This window comes from Mauremys reevesii, linkage group 20 (assembly GCF_016161935.1).
Source record: "Mauremys reevesii isolate NIE-2019 linkage group 20, ASM1616193v1, whole genome shotgun sequence".
In the NCBI taxonomy this organism is placed as follows: Eukaryota; Metazoa; Chordata; order Testudines; family Geoemydidae; genus Mauremys; species Mauremys reevesii.
Window position 1 is genome coordinate 2,388,613 of NC_052642.1, and position 23,203 is coordinate 2,411,815.

A 23,203-nucleotide genomic window follows, 5' to 3' on the forward strand; every position below is an offset into this window, starting at 1 on the left:
CCGGCCATGGGCAGCACCTGGTGGGCGAAGGAGCTGAGCACGGCCTGGGCGCGGTCCGGCTCCCACGTCTCCCCAGCCAGCAGCAGCACCTGCATCCGCTGCACCACGCCTGGAACTCCCCGTCCGGGCTCGCCCCGGGCTTGGCGCCGCCCGCCCCGACTGCTCCTGCCGCTCCATGGCCGCCCGCCGCTGGGCTGGGCCTGTGAGCTGCGCCCCGGCCATGTCACAATCCCACCCGGGAGCGGCACGGCCCCTTGACTAGGGCTCAGACTCTTCCCCTGGGGTCCCTCCCTTCCCCGGGTCGGGATCACAGTTCCATTCGAACAGCCAGCCGCCCTCCTACACCCTCTTCCCCCCATATTCCCCTGGGCCCGTGACCTGCCTTTGGAGCCCGTGAGGTGGCCTGGAGAGCCCAGCTACTGGCCACTTAGCCAGTCGGTGCTGCCAGGGAGCCACGTAGGACAGGTCCCTCTGCCCCCCATCAGCGAGGGGCTCTCACTAGAGCAGCCCCTCTACATTCCCTACCCTCGCTGCGATTTAACACCAAGCCGCCTGTCCTACGGCTCCGGACCCTACAGCTTCCCCAGAGAAGCATCTGGGCAAGAGGCTGTGACAAGATTATTAAATGTGTTAAAAAGGAAAACTTTCCACCCTGGTGGTTTTCTGTCACAGGTGGAGCCTCAGCGCTGCACAAAACTGAAGTGGACACAAACCCCAAACAAAAGGGAGATTTTCCTCTCTCCACCTGGTACTACCACAAAGGCACTGCAGCTTTACAGCTTAGCTTGGGCTCAGCCCGATCTCTTTGGGTAATGAGCTCCTGTCCCTGGGAATACTCTGTTCCCCAAGCCTGGCCTTGGGAAGCGTAGCGGCCCCCGGGGTTGTGAAGACTGAGGTGATCTCTGACCCAGTTCACTGGGAGCAGGAGTTGAGCTCTGCTCTGACATGAACAGGGAGTCAGTGGAGTCCAACCAAGCGTTCACCTCAACCTTTATTGCTAGTGCTATCAGCAGCCTTGCTGTAGGGGTAGGTGAGCTACAATATTGTTGGTATTACCATGGAGCCTAAGAGTCCTAGGCAAGGAGCAGGCCCCACTGTGCTAGGGGCTGTGCAAACACACAACAAAAGAGCAGCTAAATCAGGGTTCCCTTGTTCTTACCGAGGCCCCCATAGAAACTCCACAGCCCAGCTGCACCACTACACCTGTTTTTCTGCATATAAAAGCCAGGGCCAGCGTTAAGGGATAGCAAGCGGGGTTGCCCAAAGGCTCATGCCACAGGGGCCACCACAACGCTAAGTTGTCCAGGCTTCAGCTTCAACCTTGGGTGGTGAGGCTCAGGGCCATGGGCTGCAGTCCTGCGCAGTGGGGCTTTGGCTTTCTGCCCTGGGCCCTAGCAAGTCTAGCGCCAGCCCTGCTTGGTGGACCCCCTGAAACCTGCCCACGGCCCCCCAGGGAGCCCCTGGACCTCTGGTTGAGAACCACTGAGCTAAATCATCATGTGAAAGGACTGGATGAAGCCTCTCGGCCTGGCGAAGATTGTGTGTTCCCCACTGCTATGGCAATCTGCATATCCAGGAGTAGGGGGCCTTAGTCTAGCAAGACCCCAAGGTTTTGCACCACCTTTGCCATCTGTGGTCTGATGCCCCCAGTCATTGCCAATTTCCTCAAAATGTTTCCCCTTGTCTATCAGCACCACCTCTGCCTTTCCCAGATGGAGCTGGCCATGGTGTTTTATCCGTCAGCTGCTTTCTTCCCAGCACTGGGATAGCCTGCATTGGTGGAGACTATATCAGCAGAGAAGAGGCATCACAATCTGTCATTCACATACGTGTCACAATCTCCCCAGTCTCTTATGTGGATCTTGGCTAGGATGGGGGAGAGCACTGAGTCACGTGGGACTCCCTGTGGTCAGGATTTTGGTGTTAGGGAGCGTGGCCCCCTCAGTATCAATGTCTGCAGTGGGGTCTAGCAGAACAGGCTGAGAGGTAGGTTTGCTGTTGGTCGCCAGAAGAAGGCTGTCCATCAGCGAGGCCTGTTGTGTGCTGTGTCCTGGCCTGAGGCATGGTGATGAGTCTAGAATGCTGGCAGAGGGCACCATTGTCCCAGTAACCATGGAGAAAGCCCGGCTGAGACCTGGAGCAGTAACTGGAAATATCTTGGAGGTGTGTAGGCTTCTAGGGCCGCATGCTTGGTATCTGGTAACTCCTTTGATGGACATGGATCTCACTTATGAAGAGGACCAGCCAGGTGTCCTCTGCCGGATTTCACCAGACATTCCTTCTTCGGAGTCTCCACAGCCTCTGAATGGGTAACTGGCCCGAACGCCACCAGAAACGTCTTGGGCATCTTAAAACCAAGGGGGCTGCTGCTCTTCCAATACAATTCAACACAGAGAGGTGCGTGTGTCTGCAATTATCTAGAGACCATGACACACATCCATCAGCCAGGAGACACAAACCTAGCTTCAGCTATCCCTACACACTCACCTGCGTGTCCCCACCTCCCGACGGGGCATCCGCCGGTTCTCGGGCGCCCCAGTCCAGCCTGCGGTGCAGACTCTACCCTGGGCAGGAGGCAGAGCGGCCCGGGGGCTGCCGCCGGCAGGAAGCACCAATCACCCCGGCGAGCCCGCAGCTCTGAGCTATTGGGAGCCGACCCCGCCGGACGGGAGCGGGCTGCCCCGGGCTCGCCCGCGGGAGGGACGGCAGGAGGCAGCGCGCCCGGAGCCAGCCTGCAGGCGGGGGCCGCGCCGCTCCCGGGTGGGATTGTGACATGGCCGGGGCGCAGCTCGTGGCCCCGCGGGCCCAGCCCAGCGGCGGGCGGCCATGGAGCGGCAGGAGCTGGCGGGCGGCGCCGAGCCCGGGGCGAGCCCGGACGGGGAGTTCCAGGCCGTGGTGCAGCGGACGCAGGTGCTGCTGCTGGCCGGGGAGACGTGGGAGCCGGACCGCGCCCAGGCCGCGCTCAGCTCCTTCGCCCACCAGGTGCTGCCCATGGCCGGGCGCTCCGGCAGCCTGAGCCCCGCGCCGCCCAGCTCCGCGCCGCCCAGCGCGCCCCCGGCCGGGCAGCTCATCTTCGTCCTGTGCCGCGCCCCGGCCCTGCGGGGCCGGGCCGAGCGGCTGCGGGAGGTGCTGCGGGGCGTGCGGGAGCAGAGCCGCGGCGCGCCCGCCGCCCTGGTGGCGGTGATCGTGCAGCCCCAGCCCGAGGAGGAGGCGGAGGCCCGCCGCCGCCTGGAGGAGCTGCTCCTCGAGGTCTTCCAGCCGCCGGGGCCGGGCGCCGCGCCGCGGGTCGAGGTGCACACGGCCGTGTTCCGCCCCGGCCGGCCCGAGGGCGCCCTGGAGGTCAAGAAAGCCGCTTGCGAGGCCCTGAGGGAAGAGCCAGGTGCGGCGGGGGCGCTGGGGGCTGCCTGGGGCTGTGCCCGGCCTGGCGTGTAGCGCAGAGGTGGGGCTGGCACATGGGGCTGGGGGGCTCTCCCTGGTAATGCCCCCGAGCCCGGATCTTAGGCCCCTTTGGGACCCGCTCTCAGGCCTGCTCTGCACATCAAAACTAGCCCAGCAGAGCCGGGTGTTGCTCAGGGCTGTGAAAAACGAGACGCCCTGAGCCCCGTCCTCAGGTCAACCCAGCACCCAGCGTAGCCAGGGCTAGGTGGGGGGCAGGGGCGGCTCTAGGAATTCAGCCGCCCCAAACAGGGCGGCGCGCCGTGCAGGGCGCTCTGCCGGTCGCCGGTCCCGCAGCTCCGGGGGACCTCTTGCAGATGTGCCTGCGGAGGGTCCGCTGGTCCCGCGGCTCTGGTGGACCTCCCGCAGGCACGTCTGCGGATGCTCCACCGCAGCCGCCGGACCAGCGGACCCTCCACAGTCATGCCTGCGGGAGGTCCGCTGGAGCCGCCTGCCGCCCTCCAGGCAAAATGCCGCCCCAAGCGCGTGCTTGGCGCGCTGGGGTCTGGAGCCGGCCCTGGTGGGGGGAAGAGTTCTCCCATTGACCTACCTACAGCCTCAGCGAGATGGATCATCTACATCGGGGTAGGTGACCTATGGCTTTGGCACGCGAGCTGATTTTCAGTGGCACTCACACCCCGGGTCCTGGCCACCAGTGCGGGGGCTCTACATTTTAATTTAATTTTAAATGAAGCTTCTTAAACATTTTAAAAACCTTATTTACTTTACATACAACAATAATTTAGTTATTTATTATAGACTTTTAGAAAGAGACCTTCTAAAAACATTAAAATGTATTACTGGTATGCGAGACCTTAAATTAGAGTGAATAAATGAAGACTCGGCGCAGCACTGCTGAAATGTTGCTGACTCCTGATCTCCATGGAACAAACCTTCCAGGGGACGTAGGAAGCATCTACCCTATGGTGCCGCGGTGGCCCAGCTGCAGTGTGGTAGCTGTGTCCCTGTAGCAGCTGAAGTGTAGACATGCCCTTAGATGGAAGATGCTGGGGAGGGCAAAGTATTATCACTGCAGCCAATTTCATCTTCAAAGAAAGCACTGATTTCCCCAAGGCCTCTCTTCCTGAGCGACAAAGAGGGACTGTGATCCCAGGCTGAAGGACGTGCTTGAGGCTTGTGCCAGTGGAACCTGGACACGGAACTGAAAATCCCGCTGGACTTTCTACCCCATCACTGCTCGCTGCGGCCCCCATAGTCTCTCCGCAGGGCTGCCTTGCAGGATCTGCTGGTTGTTTCTTTCCCCACCGTGTAGCTGCCAAGAGCTCAGCCAGGCTGAATCTCTGGGATGCTGCGATTCCTAGAACAAGGGCCGGTTTTCATTGGGAAATCGAATCGTATTTCAGCTTGAGTCTTAAGCACCGAGTTAGCTGATGTGATGCTGTGATCAGTGTGACTAGAACCGGTTGTTCAGTATCCTGTCATCGTTCCGTGGCTGCACTCCACTAAGAGCTAGGTTCACTCCCCACCAACTGACAAGCTGCTGGACACAAGCTGGCCTTGTCTGTGCTGCCCACTGCCATGCTCAGCATTTTACCTAGTTCGATTGCTACAAATAGTGTGTGAACCGAGTGAGGCTTCCTAGTGATGAGAAGCCCTGAGGGAGTGTGATGGGAAGAGGATAAGGATGTGGCCAGTGGGTCCCTGGGCTGCATGTATCTATTGGCCCATAAGGGGAAGCAGGTCCCTGGCCTATACTCCTGCCCCATACCCTGAGGTAGGGACCATTCAGGAGATGTATGAGGATTCTGTTCCTCAGACCCCAAGAAGGGCTCAGTCTAAGCTTCAAAGCTTGTCTCGCTCCGCCGCAGAAGTCGGTCGACTAAGAGCTATTCCCTCACCCTCCGTTGTCTCTCGCAGACCTATGAGAATATGGCTCAGCAAGAGCCTGTTTCCTCAGGCTGTGTCCTTTGTGTAGGAATATCACCGGTGGGAGGTGTTCCCAGCTTCACCAGCTCCCCGTTGAATATGCTCTGCATGTTCGTTTAATGGAGAGTTTACCCCTTTCCCATGGTCATTAATGAAGATGTGAAATAAATAGGGCAAAACCCCTATGTCTCCTCCACTGCCATAAACAACAACTCCTAACTGAAAACTGTCCCTTTTATTGTCCCGCTTTGTCCACGATGCTTCAGGCAGTGTTTGGTTTAATTTCCAGACAGTGGTGAGATTGTGATGTTAGAGGTTACTCAGGCAGCCGTTGTAAAGTTGGAGGAAGGTCACTGGATTATTCCCATGAACTTGATTTCAAGATTCAAGCCAAATTCTCATTTTCCAGACTCCAAATATGTGAATTATTCAAGTTTGTATGTAGCTCTGTGCCTGAAAATTATGATGAAATCGCAATTTTTTTTTTACAATTCTGTGATTTTATTGATTTTTTTACCCCCATTATCCCACAAGACCTTTCTGTTATTGGGATTTACCAGTACCTCATTCTTAGAGAGTGGGACTGTGACTTGCATAAATCAGACAATCCTCTTAATAGTTAATTTGTGCACATTAATGTGCAAAGGCTGCCTGCATCTTCCACTCACCGTGGAGTTCCCCTTCTGGAAAAACTGGCCCATATGAGCCAGTCATCCAGATAGGAAATACTATACAAGCCTCACCTTTGCAGGGAAACAGCCATCTTCTGAAAGGCTGGAGTGCCATGACCAGAGCCGGTGGAAAAGAGCTGAGATGTAGGGTGAATCATAGGATATGCGACTAGGACTTCTTTAAATGTGTCCAGACAGAACGGTCACCCCTACTGCACACTGATGGGCATGATACCAAATTCTGAGCTCTGCATCAGCACATTTTTGAATTAGCTAAAGAATTTGGCATTTTAGGTCTAGGGCTGATTGCATCCCCTTGGCTGCTTGGCCACTGAGAATCTAGGCATTTTGCCACCCCAAGCACGGCAGGCATGCTGCCTTCGGTGGCTTGCCTGCGGGAGGTCCCCAGTCCCGCATATTCGGCAGCAGCCTGTGGGAGGTCCGCCGAAGCCGCGGGACCAATGGATCCTCCGGAGGCATGCCGCCGAAGGCAGCCTGCCTGCCGCCCTCGCAGCGACCGGCAGAGCGCCCCCCCGCTGCTTGCCGCCCCAAGCACGCGCTTGGGGTGCTGGGGTCTGGAGCCGCCCCTGCTGAGAATCCTGTTGAAGGTATTTCCACTTACAGCTGCTTTCCTGGCACATGGCCTATGACTTGTATTGCTGCAGAGAAATTTGCACCTCTACGCTAGGGGAAAGGGAGAAAGTATTAGTATTATTTTGGAGAAAGAGGAGGGGAGAGAGAGACTGTGCAGGATCCTGCTCACAGCTGAATAACCCATTTGCCCTGTGTTGTGGCTGCCCATTTTGGCTGAGAAAGAGAACTTGTCATCCTCCTAGTGCCGTGCTCAGAAATGGGAGAGACTGGTTCAGAACTGAAAACCGTGGGAGGCTGGGACAGGTCTGTTGGACTGAAGGACCTGAGGAAGGAAATACCTTGAATACCGTGTCCAGTTCTGTTCGCCCCATCTCCAAATGGATGTAGTGGAACTAGAAGCAGTTCAGAGAAGAGCAACAGAGATGGTCAAGGGTATGGAATGGCTTCCATATGAGGAGAGAGTACAAAAAATTAGGGCTGTTCGGTTTAGAAAAGAGACATTTATGTGGGGATATGATAAAGCAGGGGTGGGCAAACTACAGCCCAGGGGCCACATCTGGCCCTTGAGGCGTTTTAATTCGGCCATCAAGCTCCCGGCGGGGAACAGGGTCCAGGGCTTGCCCTGTTCTGGTGCTCCAGCCAGGGAGCAGGGTCGGGGGCTTGCCATGGCTCTGCACGGTTCCCGTAAGCAGCTGCATGTCCCTCCTCCGGCTCCTACACATAGAGGCAGCCAGGGGGCTCTGCTCCACACACTGCCCCTGCCCCGAGCGCCACCCTGCAGCTCCCATTGGCTGGGAACCGTGGCCAATGGGAGCTTCAGGGGTGGCGCCTGCGGATGGGGCAGCGCACAGAATTGCCTGGCCGCGCCTCCGCGTAGGAGCCGGAGGGATGATATGCCGCTGCTTCCAGGAGCTGCTTGAGGTAAGAGCCTCCCGGAGCCTGCACCCCTGACCCCCTCCCATGCCCCAACCCTCTGCCTCAGCCCTGATCCCCCTCCTGCCCTCCGAAACCCTCGGTCCCAGTCCGGAGCACCCTCCTGCAACCTCAACTCCTCATCCCCAGCCCAACCCTGGAGCCCTCAGCCCTCCCTGCACCCCAACCCCAAATTTTTTGAGCATTCATGGCCCGCCATACAATTTCCATACCCAGATGTGGCCCTCGGGCCAAAAAGTTTGCCCATCCCTGTGATAGAGGCTCTATAAAATAAGAACATAAGAATGGCAGAGCTGGGTCAGACCAGTGGTCCATCTAGCCCAGTATACTGTCTTCTGACAGTGACCAGTGCCAGATGCTTCAGAAGGAATGAACAGAACAGAGCAATTGTTCAGTGATCCCATTCCCTGTTGTCTAGTCCCAGCTTCTGGCATTTGGAGGTTTAGGGACATCTGGAGCATAGGGTTGTATCTGCGACCATCTTCGCTAAAAGCCATTGATGGACCTATCCTCTGTCTAATTCTTTTTTGAACACAGTTATAGTTTTGGCTTTCACAATATCCCCTGGCAGTGAGTTCCACAGATTGACCATGCGTTGTGTAAAGTACTTCCTTATGTTCATTTTAAACCTGTTGCCTAGTAATTGCATTGGGTGAGCCCCAGTTCTTGTGCTATGTGAATGGGTAAATAACACTTCCTGATTCACTTTCCCCACACCAGTCATGATTTTATAGACCTCTGGCCCCTTAGTCATCTCTTTTCCAAGTCTTTTAATTTCTCCTCATATGGAAGTTGTTCCATACCCCAATGATTTTTGTTGCCCATCTGTGCCTTTTCCAATTCTGATATATTTTGAGATGGGGTGTCCAGAACTGCACACGTTATTCAAGGAGTGGGCTTAGCATGGATTTCCATACTGGCATTATGATATTTTCTGTCTTTGTCTCTATCCCTTTCCTTATGGCCCCCAACGTTCTTTTTTTTTGACTGTCGTTGCACGTTGAGCAAATGTTGTCAGAGGACTATCCATGACCACTGCAAGATCTCTTTCTTGAATGGTAACACCTAATTTAGACCCCATCATTTTGTCTGTATAGTTGGGATTATGTTTTCCAATGTGCATTACTTTGCACTTATCAACATTGAATTTCATCTGCCATTTTGTTCCCCAATTCACCCAGTTTTGTGAGATCTCTTTGTAACTCTTCACTGTCTGCTTTGGACTTAACGATCTTGAGTAGTTCTGCATCGTCTGCAAACTTCTCCACCTCACCGTTTACTCCTTTTCCTGATAATTTATGAATATGTTGAACAGCACAGGTCCTAGTACAGATCCTCGTGGGACCCTGCTATTTACCTCTTTCTATTGTGAATTCCTACCCTTTGCTTCCTGTTTTTGAACCAGTTACTGATCCATGAGAGGACCTTCCCTCTGATGCCATGGCAGCCTATTTTGTTTAATGTGGGACCTTGTCAAAGGCTTTCTGAAAGGCCAAGTACATTATGTCCACTGGATCCCACCTTTGTCCACGTGCTTGTTTATACCCTCAAAGAATTCTAATAGATTGGTGAGGTATTATTGCCCTTTACAAAAGTTCATTTAATTCTGTTCTTTACTATAGTTTCAATCAGTTTGCCTGGTACTGAAGTTAGTCTTACCAGCCTGTAATCACCAGGATCTCCTCTGGAGCCGTTTTTAAAATATCAGTGTTACCTTAGCCATCCTCCAGTCATCTCATACAGAGGCTGATTTAATCAAGAGGTTACATACCACAGTTAATAATTCTGCAATTATATATTTGAGTTCCTTCAGAACTGTTGGGTGAATCCCATCTGGTTCCAGTGACTTATTACTGTTTATCAGTTTGTCCTAAAACATCCTCTATTGACTCTACAATCTAGGACAATTCTTCAGATTTGTCACCTAAAAAGAATGGCTCAGGTGTGGGAATCTCCCTCACATCCTCTGCAGTGAAGACCAATGCAAAGAATTCGTTTAGCTTCTCTGGAGCTGCCTTGTCTTTCCTGAGTGCTCCGGTAGCACCTTTATCGTCCAGTGGCCCAAATGATTATTTGCAGGCCTCTGGCTGCTGATGTATTTCATCATATTTTTGCTGTTAATTTTTGTGCCTTTTGCTAGTTGCTCTTCATATGCTTTTTTGGGCCACCTAATTATACTTTTACACTTGCCTTGCCAGAATTAATGCACCTTTCTGTTTTCCTGACTAGGATTTGACTTCCAGTTTTTAAAGGATGCCTTTTTGAGTCTACCTGCCTATTCTGATTTGCTGTTTAGCCATGGTGACATTTTTTTGGTCCACTCACTGTTTGGGGGAGAGGCACATACATTTAGTTTGAGCCTCTATTATGGTGTTTTAAATCGCTGCCATGCAGCTTGCAGGCATTTCACTCTTAGTACTATTCCTTTTAACTTACATTTAGCTGGCTTCCTCATTTTTGTATAGTTCCCCCTTATGAAGTTAAATGCTACTGTGGTGGATTTATTTGTTTCCTCCCTATAAGAATGTTAAATTTGATTACATTATGGTTGCCATTACCAAGCACTTGGTGAGTGTAGCTGAATGTAGGACTAAATCAAGAATTGCCTCTCCCCTTGTGGGTTCCAGGACTAGCTGCTCCAAGAAGCACTCATTAATGGAGTGTAGATATTTTATTCCTGCATCCCACTGTGAGATGACATATGCCCAGTTAATATGGGGTAGTTGAAGTCCTCCATTATTAATGGGTTTTCTGTTTTTGTAGCCTCTCTAATCTCCCTGAGCATTCCACAATCACCGTCATCATCCTGGTTAAGTGGTCGGTAACATATTCCTACTGTTACATTCTTACTATTCAAGCATGGAATTTCTATCCATAGAGATTCTATGGTACAGTTTGATTCATTTAAATTATTTATTATTTGACTCTGCTTTCTTTCACATATAGCGCCACTCCTCAGCAGCGCAGTATATATCTTCCTATATATTATGTATTCTGGTATTGGTGTCCCATTGATCATCATTTTTCCATCAAGTTCATGTAATGCCTATTATATCAATATCCTTATTTAATACTAGGCACTCAGTTCACTCAAATTCACCCCTGTTCATATTTAGACTTCTACCATTTGTGTACAAGCACTTATCAAATTTGTCAATATTTAGTTGTCTGCTTTCATGTGAGATAATTGAATGGGAATCTTTTTCACTGGACTGTTTCTCTTCAGTTTCCGCCTGTATTTTATCAACTTCTATCCTCTCTTCATTATGATATAGGACAGGGGTCGGCAACCTTTCAGCAGTGCTGTGCCGAGTCTTCATTTATTCACTCTGATTTAAGGTTTCGTGTGCCAGTAATACATTGTAATGTTTTTAGACGGTCTCTTTCTATACATCTATAATATATAACTAAACTATTGTTGTATGTAAAGTAAATAAGGTTTTAAAAATGTTTAAGAAGCTTCATTTAAAATTAAATTAAAATGCAGAGCCCCCCGGACCGGTGGCCAGGACCCGGGCAGTGTGAGTGCCACTGAAAATCAGCTCGTGTGCCGCCTTTGGCACCCGTGCCATAGGTTGCCTACCCCTGATATAGGATATAAATCCTCCCCACAGAATGTCTCTCTCTGAACCATGTGCTCCTTCACAACTGTAGGCTTTCCCCCAGCCCTTAATTTAAAACTCCTCTATGATGTTTTTAATTTTCCATGCCAGCAATCTGCTTCCATTTTGGGTTGGGTCAAGTCCATCCTTCCTGTATCGGCTCCTTCTTTCCTAAAGGTTTCCCAGGTCCAAATAAACCTAAATCCCTCCTCCCAACACCATCCTCTCATCCACCATTGACACCTGCAGTTCTGCCTGTCTAACTAGCCCTGAACATGGAACTGGAAGCAATTCAGAGAATGCTCCCATGTAGGTCCTGAACTTTAATCTCTTACCTAGAAGCCTAAATTTGGCCTGCAGGACCTCTCTTCCACCTTTCCCTGAGTCATTGGTACCTACATGTACCATGACCACTGGTTCCTCCCCAGCACGAATGGGTTGGAAAAAATGTAATTTACCCATTCCCACAATACAAAAACCAGGCGTCACCCAATGAAATTAACAGGCAGCAGGTTTAATACAGATAAGAGTCAATACTTTTTCACACAATGAACAATTGACTTGTGGAACTCATCGCCAGAAGTATAACTGGGTTCCAAAAAGAACTAGATAAGTTCTTGGAGGATAGGCCCCTCAGTGGCTATTTTCCAAGATGGTCAGGGATGCAACCCCATGCTTGGGCAACCCTAAACCTCTGACTGTCAGAAGCAGGGAGGGGAAGACAAGTGTGAGTCTTTCCAGTCTTTCCCTGTTCTGTTGTACACTGTCCCTAAAGCTCAGGTACTGGCAACTGTCAGAGACCGGATACTAGGCTAGGATTGGTCTGACCCAATATGGCCGTTCTTATGTTCTTAGAATCTGTTTCTGAATTGCTTGTGCTTTCAGGGAGATTGGCAGATGGAGGAGGAAGGTCAAGGGCTAGACCTGAAAAGTTTTTGAGGAAGAACATGATTCTTGATCTGGGAAAGTCCCATTTTCAACAGTGACTTAGGCACTTTGAAGCCTAATGCTCATTGATAGTCAATAGGACTTAGACTCCTAAGTGACTTCTGAAAATGTGACTTAAATTCCTAAGTTACTCAGGTGTTGCTGAAAATGTTGCCTCTGATCTTGTTCTGCCAGCTTGTGTCAGGCCATGGCTGCTGTGTTTCCTGAGGGGTCTTAAAGGGCCGTGACTGCTCCCCCCAAATCACCATGAGGCCTGAAAGGGGCAGATGCCACTGCACTGGGGATGCAGGACGGTGATCTAGTACCCATAACAGGGGCCTTTATGGGCCCACAACAAGCAGTGCGCCCGTGGCCCAGGCTATTGGCCATTGCCCTCGATCCTAGTGTGGATTCGGAGGTATGAAAGTGCTGCACAAACCAATCACAAGGAAGGGACCTGTGAATAGGGTTGCCACGTGTCCAGTTTTCAACGGGAACACCTGGTCATTAAATGTCCGGTTGGCAGCGCAGGGGGGCTAGCAGGCTCCCTGCCCAGCTCTGTGAGGCTCCCGGAAGCAGCCAGCATGTCCAGCTCCTAGGTGGAGAGGGAACCATGGGGGCTTTGCACGCTGCCCCTGCCCCGAGCATTGGCCAGGAACCGCGAGTGATGGAGGAAGGGGGGATGGAGTCAGTGGAGCAGGGCCTTGGAGAAGGGGAGTGGGGCAGGTTTGGGGCCTTGAGGAAGGGGCAGGGGGCAGGGGGCAGGGCTGGGGTGTTTGGTTTTCTGCAATTAGAAAGTTGGCAACCCTACCTGTGAATAGGAGAGCGTTCGGTGCAGTACAGGCAGCCACCTCCTGCTGCAGAGGCAGGAAGGAAACTGGCTGGAGGCAGGAAGGGGTGGAGCTGATAGTACCAATGAAGGCTGCTCTCTTCATAACCTGCCCGACTGCAGCAAGGAGGAGGAGCTGCCCCATGAGCCCTGAGCCACGGAAACGTTGCTGGCTTGAACGTTTTGTGGTTGACTGACACGAGCAAACTGCCTGGCGTTCTACAGTGTCTTCTTTGCGTTCACATGGGTTTATAAAGGGTTCACTCCTTGGGGCAGGCCTGTCGTTCTGTTCTGGGTTTGGCAGCTCCCAGCCCAGTGGGACCTGGGTCTTTAATTCTAGCCCCTAGGTGTTGTCGCAGTACAAATAACTAATAATTCCAAGCCTCGTAGAGTGGGGAGCATTTCTGCTGTCTTGTGTTTGACACTGTAAGTGTTCATAGCAAGATGCACTGACCAGTTGATAAATTGGATGTAACTTCGAATCCCAGTGGAGCCGTAGAAGAAAAGGCCCCGTGTGTGCAGGAGGTTGGGGTTTGGGATGAGGGCTAGTCACTTATCACAATAGTATCTGAGAACTTTCCAGTTGCACATTAAAGCACATGACATGCATCTATCACGTGTCCATTCTCTCACCCCCTGACAGGGAGAAGGGTGTGCGGTGGTGGGCTTTAGTTTGGAGTTTTTGTCTTACTAAATATCTACCCGTGTGGCTAGACGTTGACGTTAGAGAAGGCAAAGCCAAAGACATTCTCCTTGTACTGTGGGTGGAAGGTGGGGAGAGCTGGGACGGTCTTTAGTTCCTGGAGAAGTTAATTCACCGCCTTGGACCAGCCCCTGAGGAAGCTCCATCTCCCGCTCGGGCGAGCTTTATCTTATTGTAGAGAGCTCCATTGGGCCAGAGGAGTACTGTGGTCCACCGAGGCTCCCTCTGTGTAGGACCGAGGCTCTATTGAAGGGTTGCGGGGGAAGCAATAGGAGGAAGTGGAGAGGCTTCTGTCAGCCCTGCTGATCAAGGGAGTGTGTCTGTCATTTGTGAAGTGGGGTCATAACTTAGAGGCCGTGTCACACCTTTGGCTGCTAATGGATTCCTGGGGAGTAGCTGTGCTGAGTGTTTCTTCCTACTATGCCTGGCAAGGTGAGGGTGACCATTTCTTCTGGATGAAGGGAACTTGCTACTTGCATCTGCACCTTTGTGTCCTCTGCACTAGGCTACTGTAACATGGTCTTCTTGGGGCTGCCTCCTAAGGAAACGTGGAAACAGAAACTGGTGCTTAACACTGCTGCTAGATTGTTTGGAGTGGAGCTTCCTACCCAGAGGATAGATACTGAGCTCTGGGTTCTCAACAGGCTGCTCGACGCTTTACACATGCAGATTGACGAGCTGGTTTTCAACTCTGAAGCTCTGAGTGGTTTTGGACCCAGTTACCTGAGACTTTCCTCATGTGATCATGGTGGCATTGCAATCAACAGCCAAGCTGCAGCAGGAGTTCCCTGGCTTTCGATGTGGGGAGGTGGCTGGCAGGGCATGCTCAGCGAAGGCCCCTTGACTCTGGAGCTTGCTTCTCCTTTGCTGCACCGGGTCCCGGCTTTGTTAACCTTCCCCACATGTTGCCAAGCCCGTGTCTTTCCCCAGGCAGCGAGGAGAAGGAGCTGAGAGGGGCTGTGACTTTGGGCAGGCTGTTAGTTTGAGGGGCAGGCTGTGTGGTTCTGTTTGCTGATTATAGTTGAGAATGGGAATTGACTGTAAAGGTACAGTGGACTTGAGGTGGGGCCTGTTCTTATACACTGAAAAAATAGAGGTATAGAATTTTTTTTTACAATTTTTCATAACATTTTCTTTGCCAGAAGACGCTGTTTGGGTTTCACGAGCCACCCTCTTCAAAGTCCTGGGGGCGCTCTGTGTGGCGTGCGCAGGTATTATCGGAAGCCAGTACATGAACACTAGCATCTGAGACCGGGTTCCATCGGGCCGGCTTCCTGCCCACAGGTGGGTGTCCTTTGACTCTACTCTGCTAGTTACATTTAGCCATTAGCAAACAAATCTGTCCACAGCGATGTCCCATTAGCAAACCCATTTGTCTAACATAGTCTGTCTGCCAGATGGAAGCTTGTCAAGTGACTCACACTGTATTCAAAGTAAAATATGCTTAGCAGTTCATTAGACTTTGGCATCCATAACTAATTACATTTGTTGCTTCGCTTGTAAGGCAGTGACTCTTACACGGCAATATGCTAATGTCACAGGGACACCCAATGCAGGGCCTGTTCCTGGCGATAATAGTTTATATGGTCTCGGGCCAGTGCCTTTTATCTGTGGATCGCCAAGCCCTTCACAACGTCTCAGTGGGGCAATCGAAGTAAAACTTTGTTCCAGTCAGATAGAGGATGTCTCTCTTCCTGTTCTAAATACCTAGGGCCTGATTTTTCCGCCCCAGTTGAAGCCCCTTTGCACCACCCAGGTGGCACAGAGGAGCTGAATCTGGCCCTGAGGATACCCTCGGCATAGCGTAGCCCAGACACCAAATACCCCCCAGTCTACCCTGCCATATGGGTGGTGCCCAGGGTGGAGCCATGCCCATGCAATACCCAGCTGTTGTAATGTCCTGTGTACCATTTATATTGCTGTGAGAGTCCAGTCAGGTTGGGGCCCCATTGTGCTCTTCACTGAACAAACATACAGTATGTGACAGTCCCTGCCCCAAAGACCTTACAAACCACACCTGGCTGGTGGGTCAAAGCTAGAGCAGTACACGGGAATCATGAGACTCATGGAGATGCAGTTTGCTCCCTTTAGCAGTCCCAAGTGTCTCTTGGTACAAGAGAAAATTTGTCACTGGATTTCGAGGGTGGAAAGGTCTTAAATCCACATTGTCATTGCCCGACACGCCAGCCCTCACATCTGTGGCTTGTAGAAGCAGTCTTGTTTTGGGTTCACTCTGCTGCCTCTCCAATGGGTGCCCCGACAGCTATTGCTGGAGCTGGGCTGACATTCTCCAGCCTCTGTACAAAGTTTGGGATGGGGGGATTGTTTGTGCCAGATGGAAACGCTCAGCCCTGCTCACCAAAGCCAAGAGAGAAACGACTCTGGTACTCAAGCTATGGCGAGGGTTTTCCATGGAGTGGAGAGTAAATCAGTTACAACCAAAATACAAAACTTACTGAAGTGTTTTTTCCCTTCACGCAAAACATAAGTATTAACATTAGTGCCTAGGCAGCTGGCTCCTCTGTAAACGTGTGATGTGTTTTTCTTTAATGGTGTGGTCTGAATCGCTGTCACGCAGGAAGCATATAACCGTCTGGTTACTAACATATTCATGTTACCTACAGCTCACTGCTGCTGTCTCCTAACTTCATGTTTGTGCCCACCCCCCTTCTTTTTTCTTCAGGCCGCTGTCCATCTGGATCTTAACTACCATCCACAATAAAAAACATCATCATGTAAGATTTGTGTGTCCGTACCTTTACATTCCAAATTAAAACCTTTATCACACTTTGAAACATGAATATGCAGCAGTCACATTTTAGGTCTTACTCCTCAGAACAAATGTCTTTGCTATAGGAAAAATGGGAACATGTTTGAGATTATTCTGATATTTCCACTATTTTTCACTTTTTAAATGTCAATTTTCAGTCCTGTGGTTTTCTCCAATCACACTAGCCAATCTTGATCAATGCCATTACTGACTTTAACATAAAACAGGGCAGATCAACTAGAGTGGTTCGCTAAGTGATCATCATGTTGCCACTATGGCTCAGGACTGGGATTAGTATGAATGTGTCACTGACGGAAGTACAGCTTTATCCTGGGAAGAGTCGTTGGTGTAAAAATGAAGTGTGATTTATGCTCACGTGTAAAAGTCCAGTTGAATTGTACAGGTAAATAACACATGAATCTTAACATTTATTAAAATTAGTCCATCACTTCTGAATATTATTTTAACTAATTGACCTTTCTACCTCTGTTCAGACTTCTCCATCTGTTATTCCTTCATCAGCCATCTCAACATGAGACAGTGCAATGCTGGTCGTGAAAAAAGCAAATGCAATCTTGGGTTGCATTAACAGTGGGACAGCATGCAACATAGATGCTGACTTTTGTTTTTTGCCAGTGGGTGCTTTTGAAGAGGTGTGTGTGTTTGGGGGTGGGGCACTCTGACAGTTTTCAGTATATTTATGTAACCCTTCTGCCCGTCAGAGCTGGCAGCAACAAGGGCCGGGTTCAGTATCTAGGGGTTCTGTTTCAATAACGCAATGCAAAACCAGCTTGAGCCCCCACCCAGTGAGCTGGGACAATTACCTACCACCTCCCCGGTGCCTCTACGAGACAACACTTCTCCCTCGCAAGCACAGAGTCTGAGCATAGCAGAAGTCTTTTAATAAAGGAGGGAAACATTGCGGCATTATGTTGGGGAAGCACCACAAACAGGTTTCATAACACAAACCATGAGCAAAAGACCCACCCCCAAGTAAGTTTGTCAGTGTCCGTTTCCCCTCAGGGTCTTAAGTCCACCAACCCAACAGTCACCCCACCCACAGTTTCTGACCTTGGTCAGTGCAGCCCCCAGAATTCAGAAGTTCCTCTGCAGAGTTTACCTCCTAGCCTGGATGGAAGAGGGGGAGGTATGGGGGGGCATCGTACATGTTCCGCTGCTTGGGTTGATGGCCGATTGCCATGCCTCTCCGTGGGGTTCTGCTGCAGTCTTCACCGCAAGGTGCATCCCTCCACCAGCCACCCTCTCCAGCCGTGCCTCTCTGCTAGCTGCTCACCAACTTGTCTTCAGCCCGCCCCCCACCACAGCTGTCAGTGATCTCAGCCCTTTAGTGACTTCAGCTCTCAGTAATTTTAGCTGGTAGTAAGGGAGTTTCAGTGCTAGTACAACACTAGCCCAGAATAGGTCTGCGTATCACTGATATCAGCTCTGTAGCACCAATAAGACTTGTTATTGAATCAAAATCATCTCTCTTATTGCACACTGGAGAAAGGAGTAATAAAGGTGGTATATTGGGAACCTCAGAAATTGCTCATGTTACCAGACACACACATTTATCCCCCCACTTCTCAACTTACTGGGATTTGGAACCCATGTCCCTTGCCTAGTGAGTGCTACTTAGTTGAGGGTGAGTCCCTCTGTCATAAAATGCCAAGTATAGTTCTACTGTCCTTGATTCACATAACCAGGATAACAGCCCCTGCCCCAATAACAAAGAGACTGGGGATCCCACAGCAGCCAAAGTGACCATTTGGGCAAGCAGTCCATCATGCTAGGCAGGGTGGGTGTGCCCATGCAAACGAGATCAGCCCCTGAAGTCCTTTTCCACAGCTCACCACCAGATGTCAGGGGAGAGCTCATTCTGACTGCTTACATCTATACACTTCTTTCCTATTCTAGTTATTGAATGTGCCTGTCATTTGTATCTTTACTGTTTTAATAATGATTAAATTGTTATGAATTACATAATTACATTCTCCTGAATTACAGTATATTAAAATCATTGCAATCACCTACAAGCTGTCTTCACTAACATCCCAGTTTAAAAACATTATGTCTCACTGTAGCTTTCTGGATGAAACTGTCAGCAATCTTATTCACATCTGGTTCCCTGGTATGGTCTTGACGCACATTAAGGACAGCTACACTATTCAGTTGCATCTGAGGGTGCTAAAGGAGTTAGCGGATGTGATTGCAGAGCCATTGGCCATTATCTTTGAAAACTCATGGCGATCAGGGGAGGTCCCGGATGACTGGAAAAAGGGTAACGTAGTGCCCATCCTTAAAAAAGGGAAGGAGGAGGATCCGGGGAACTACAGGCCAGTCAGCCTCACTTCAGTCCCTGGAAAAATCATGGAGCAGGTCCTCAAGGAATCAATTCTGAAGCACTTAGAGGAGAGGAAAGTGATCAGGAACAGTCAGCATGGATTCACCAAGGGCAAGTCGTACCTGACTAACCTAATTGCCTTCTATGATGCAATAACTGGCTCTGTGGATGAGGGGAAAGCAGTGGACATGTTATTCCTTGACTTTAGCAAAGCTTTTGATACGGTCTCCCACAGTATTCTTGCCAGCAAGTTAAAGAAGTATGGGCTGGATGAACAGACTATAAGGTGGATAGGAATCTGGCTAGATCATCAGGCTCAACGGGTAGTGATCAATGGCTCCATGTCTAGTTGGCAGCTGGTATCAAGAGGAGTGCCCCAAGGGTCGGTTCTGGGGCCGGTTTTGTTCAATATCTTCATTAATGATCTGGAGGAGTATAAGTAGAGGCATTGCCAGCAGATCGAGGGACGTGATCGTTCCCCTCTATTCGACATTGGTGAGTACTGTGTCCAGTTTTGGGCCCCACACTACAAGAAGGATGTGGAAAAATTGGAAACAATCCAGTGGAGGGCAACAAAAATGATTAGGGGGCTGGAGCACGACTTATGAGGAGAGGCTGAGGGAACTGAGATTGTTTAGTCTGCAGAAGAGAAGAATGATGGGAGATTTGATAGCTGCTTTCAACTACCTGAAAGGGGGTTCCAAAGAGGATCTAGACTGTTCTCAGTGGTATCAGATGACAGAACAAGGACAATGGTCTCAAGTTGCAGTGGGGGAGGTTTAGGTTGGATATTAGGAAAAAAAATTTCACTAGGAGGGAGGTGAAGCACTGGAATGGGTTACCTAGGGAGGTGGTGGAATCTCCTTCCTTAGAGGTTTTTAAGGTCAGGCTTGACGAAGCCCTGGCTGGGATGATTTAGTTGGGGATTGGTCCTGCTTTGAGCAGGGGATTAGATTAGATGACCTCCTGAGGTCCCTTCCAACCCTGATATTCTGTGATTCTATGATCAGTAACTGGTTAAAAGATAGGAAATGAAGGGTAGGAATAAATGGTCCATTTTCAGAATGGAGAGAGGTAAATAGTGGTGTCCCCCAGGGGTCTGTACTGGGACCAGTCCTATTCCACATATTCATAAATGATCTGGGAAAAGGGGTAAATAGTGAGGTGGCAAAATTTACAGATGATACAAAATTATTCAAGATAGTTAAGTCCAAAGCAGACTGCGAAGAACTACAAGGGACCTCACAAAACTAGGTGACTTGGCAACAAAATGGCAGATGAAATTTCAATGTTAAATGCACATGGCAAAATATAATCCCAACTATACATACAAAATGATGGATCCTAAATTAGCTGTTACCCATCAAGAAAGAGATCGTGGAGTCACTTGCAGTACTCTGGAAGCAGTACTGCAAATGTATAAAAATCCTTCTCACTGTGCCTGTCTCATCTTGAACTGCAGAATGCTCATTCTTCAGAAGTCTTAAAAATGATCTCCAGTCATCAGCCTTTTTCCAGTCATCCGGGACCTCCCCTGATCGCCATGAGTTTTCAAAGATAATGGCCGCTAACTCCTTTAGCACTCTCGGATGTAGCGCATCCGGCCCCATGGACTTGTGCTTGTCCAGCTTTTCTAAATAGTCCTGAACCACTTTTTTCTCCACAGAGGGCTGATCACCTCCTCCCCATACTGTGCTGCCCAGTGCAGCAGTCCGGGAGCTGCCCTTGTTTGTGATGACAAAGGCAAAAAAAGCATTGAGTACATTAGCTTTTTCCACATCCTCTGTTACTAGGTTGCCTCCCTCATTCAGTAAGGGGCCCACACGTTCCTTGACTTTCTTCTTGTTGCTAACATACCTGTAGAAACCCTTCTTGTTACTCTTAACATCCCTTGCTAGCTGCAACTCCAATCGTGCCTTGGCCTTCCTGATTTCACTCCTGCATGCTCAAGCAATATTTTTATACTCCTCCCTAGTCATCTGTCCAGTCTTCCACTTCTTGTAAGCTTCTTTTTTGTGTTTAAAATCAGCAAAGATTTCACTGTTAAGCCAAGCTGGTCGCCTGCCATATTTGCTATTCTTTCTACACATCGGGATGGTTTGTTCCTGCAATCTCAATAAGGATTCTTTAAAGTACAGCCAGTTTTCCTCGACTCCTTCCCCACTCGTGTTATTCTCTCAGAGGATCCTGCCCATCAGTTCCCTGAGGGAGCCAAAGTCTGCTTTTCTGAAGCCCAGGGCCCATTTTGCTGGTCTCCTTTCTTCCTTATGTCAGGATCCTGAACTCGACCATCTCATGGTCACCACCTCCCAGGTTCCCAAAAGGATCCATGAGGGGACCTTCCCTCTTATCCCTTGACAGCTTACTTTGCCTAAGAGTCTTTGGTGAGGGACCCTGCAATTGCTGCTGCTCCTGATTGCTGCAGGCTGGGATGGCTGCAGACACAGGGTGACTGCTGGGCCCAGGCATGGAGAAGGAAGCCACTGTACTTAAATGCAGAGGAGACAAAAGCTGGACCTAGGGAGGGGATCTGGGGAGTGGATTGGGACAAGGAGCTTCTGGGGGATGGGAAAAGGACAGAAACTGCAACTGGGAGTTGGGGAGTGGGGAAGTCTGGGACTGGCAGTCCAAGAAAACTGGGAAATGGGGGGTACTGTGGGTGGCAGGGAAGGGGACACCAGTCTGATGAGTCTTTTGGGGGAGAACTGGGACTGGCTGGGCAAAGAGACTGGGACAAGGAGTAGGGAGGATGGCGTCTGGGCAGGACACTGGACTTGGAAGCCAGAGGGGTGTGGAAATGGGGGTGAAGGGGAGAGACAGATCAGGTGAGCTGGAGGGGGACTAGGAGTGACTGGGAACAAGGAGCCAGGGATGGGGAGACTACAACTGGCTAGGCAGGGAGACTGGGACTGGGATGAGAAGCCGAAGGAATGGAGACTGGGATGGTGTAGGCGAGAAGAATGGGACTGAACAGCTGCAGCGGCACAGGAGCCAGGAAACAGCTGTAAAGAGAGGAGTTTGAGTGGGGGTTCTGTTGGAGAAGGCATTTGTAGAGGCTGGACCTAGGTGAGAAGGCTATGACAGATACAGAGGCAGCAGTGATAGTGACCCAAGCCGTGGAAGACACAGTGAAGATGACTGGATGTGGAAGCTGTGGCATGTACATGATCTTGGCTGGGGTACCGGAAAAGAGTTTTGTCTGCATGAAGTGCCACCTGATAGAGCTGATGGAAGAAAAGATCCGAGGACTCGAGATGCAGGTGGAAACTCTGGTTGAGTTTAGAAGGGGATTTAAGCAGATGATGGAGAAAAGACATGAGGCAGCTGAAGGGAAAAGCTCAGACTTGCAGATGGAAGCAGGACAAAAGAACTCTGAGGGGAGACTGCTGGGGGAGGAAAGTGGATGGTGGAAGCATGTGACTAAGAGAACCAGGGAGAGGAAAAGACAGGCCAGTGAAGGAGAAATAGAGCTCAGGCACAGGTTTGCAGAGTTGGAAAATGGAAAAGGGGCACAGCAGGTGGTCGCTGAAGGGGAGAGGGCAAGGAAGAAGAGAAGAGAAGCTAGTTCTATAGGAAGAGGGGAAGAGTCAATGGAGATAACACCACCAAATATGAGCCCCAGGAGGATACAGGATGGGTTGCAAGGGAGAATAGGAATCGAGAGGACTTGCAGCCAGAGGGAACAGGGGATAGACCGGAGAATTGCACCATCACCAGGAAAAGGCAGGTCTACATGATTGGGGACTCCTTACTGAGAAGAATAGACAGGCCTGTAACTAGAGCTGATCCGGAGAACAGAAGGGTGAGCTGTCTGCCGGGTGTTAAGATACAGGATGTGGACCTGAGGCTGAAGAGGATCCTAACGGGAGTGGGAAAGAATCTGCTGATTGTCCTTCATGTGGGAACAAATGATACAGCTAAATTCTCGCTGGAACGTATCAAGGGAGACTATGCCAGGCTGGGGAAGACGCTCAAGGAAATCGAGGCTCAGTTGATCTTCCTTGGGAATCTGCCTGTTCCTAGAGAAGGGCAACAAAGGTGTGACAAGATTATGATGATCAACAGATGGCTCAGGCAGTGGTGCTATAAGGAGGGCTTTGGGATGCACGGCCACTGGGAAGCATTCATGGACAGAGGACTGTTCTCTCGGGATGGACTTCTCCTGAGTAGGGAGGGAAATAGACTTCTAGGATGGAGGCTGGCACAACTGATTAAGAGAGCTTTAAACTAGGAATTTGGGGGAGATGGTTGGGAGATGTCCAGGTAATCTCCACGCCGGAATTTAACATTGAGAGGGAAGAACACAAAGTAAGAGAGGATACAGCCGTGGGCAGAAGAATTGACATAAGGAGGAAGGGTAGTGTAGATACCAGTGTAATAGGTGAGGCTGGTGGTAGAATGTCTGTGCCTAACCAGGTAAAGAATGTCAGTGAAGCCAAACAGCAAAAATTAAGATGTTTTGTACACTAATGCGAGGAGCCTAAATGGAGGAACTAGAGCTACTGGTG

The 23,203-nt window shown here is 50.4% G+C and overlaps 2 protein-coding genes across 7 annotated transcripts in view; one reads left to right on the forward strand and one right to left on the reverse strand.

Moving 5' to 3' along the window:
• Positions 1-2,741, reverse strand: part of LOC120387064 (uncharacterized protein C2orf72-like) — a 21,725-nt gene extending 18,984 nt beyond the window's left edge. The window contains exon 1 of one of the 2 annotated variants that reach the window (XR_005590018.1): positions 2,488-2,741. The gene's annotated coding sequence lies outside the window, so the exon portion shown is untranslated. The remainder of the gene's footprint in view (positions 1-2,487) is intronic. The other variant, XR_005590017.1, reaches the window with a different exon arrangement.
• LOC120387065 (uncharacterized protein C2orf72 homolog) lies at positions 1,861-16,322 on the forward strand. Of its 5 annotated transcripts, none has more exons than XR_005590021.1 (3): positions 1,861-2,397; positions 14,727-14,865; positions 16,265-16,322. XR_005590021.1 is itself a non-coding variant. In XM_039507217.1 (3 exons), exons 1-2 carry the CDS (start codon positions 2,992-2,994, stop codon positions 14,828-14,830), a joined length of 495 nt encoding a protein of 164 aa, XP_039363151.1. In that variant the 5' UTR covers positions 2,989-2,991; the 3' UTR covers positions 14,831-14,865; positions 16,265-16,322. The 5 variants fall into 5 exon arrangements, 2 of the variants coding, with proteins under 2 accessions (XP_039363151.1, XP_039363152.1); XR_005590020.1 differs by having other exon boundaries at positions 1,864-2,397; positions 14,724-14,865; XR_005590019.1 differs by lacking the exon at positions 1,861-2,397 and adding an exon at positions 2,989-3,439 and having other exon boundaries at positions 14,724-14,865.
• Positions 16,323-23,203: the final 6,881 nt, after the last annotated feature.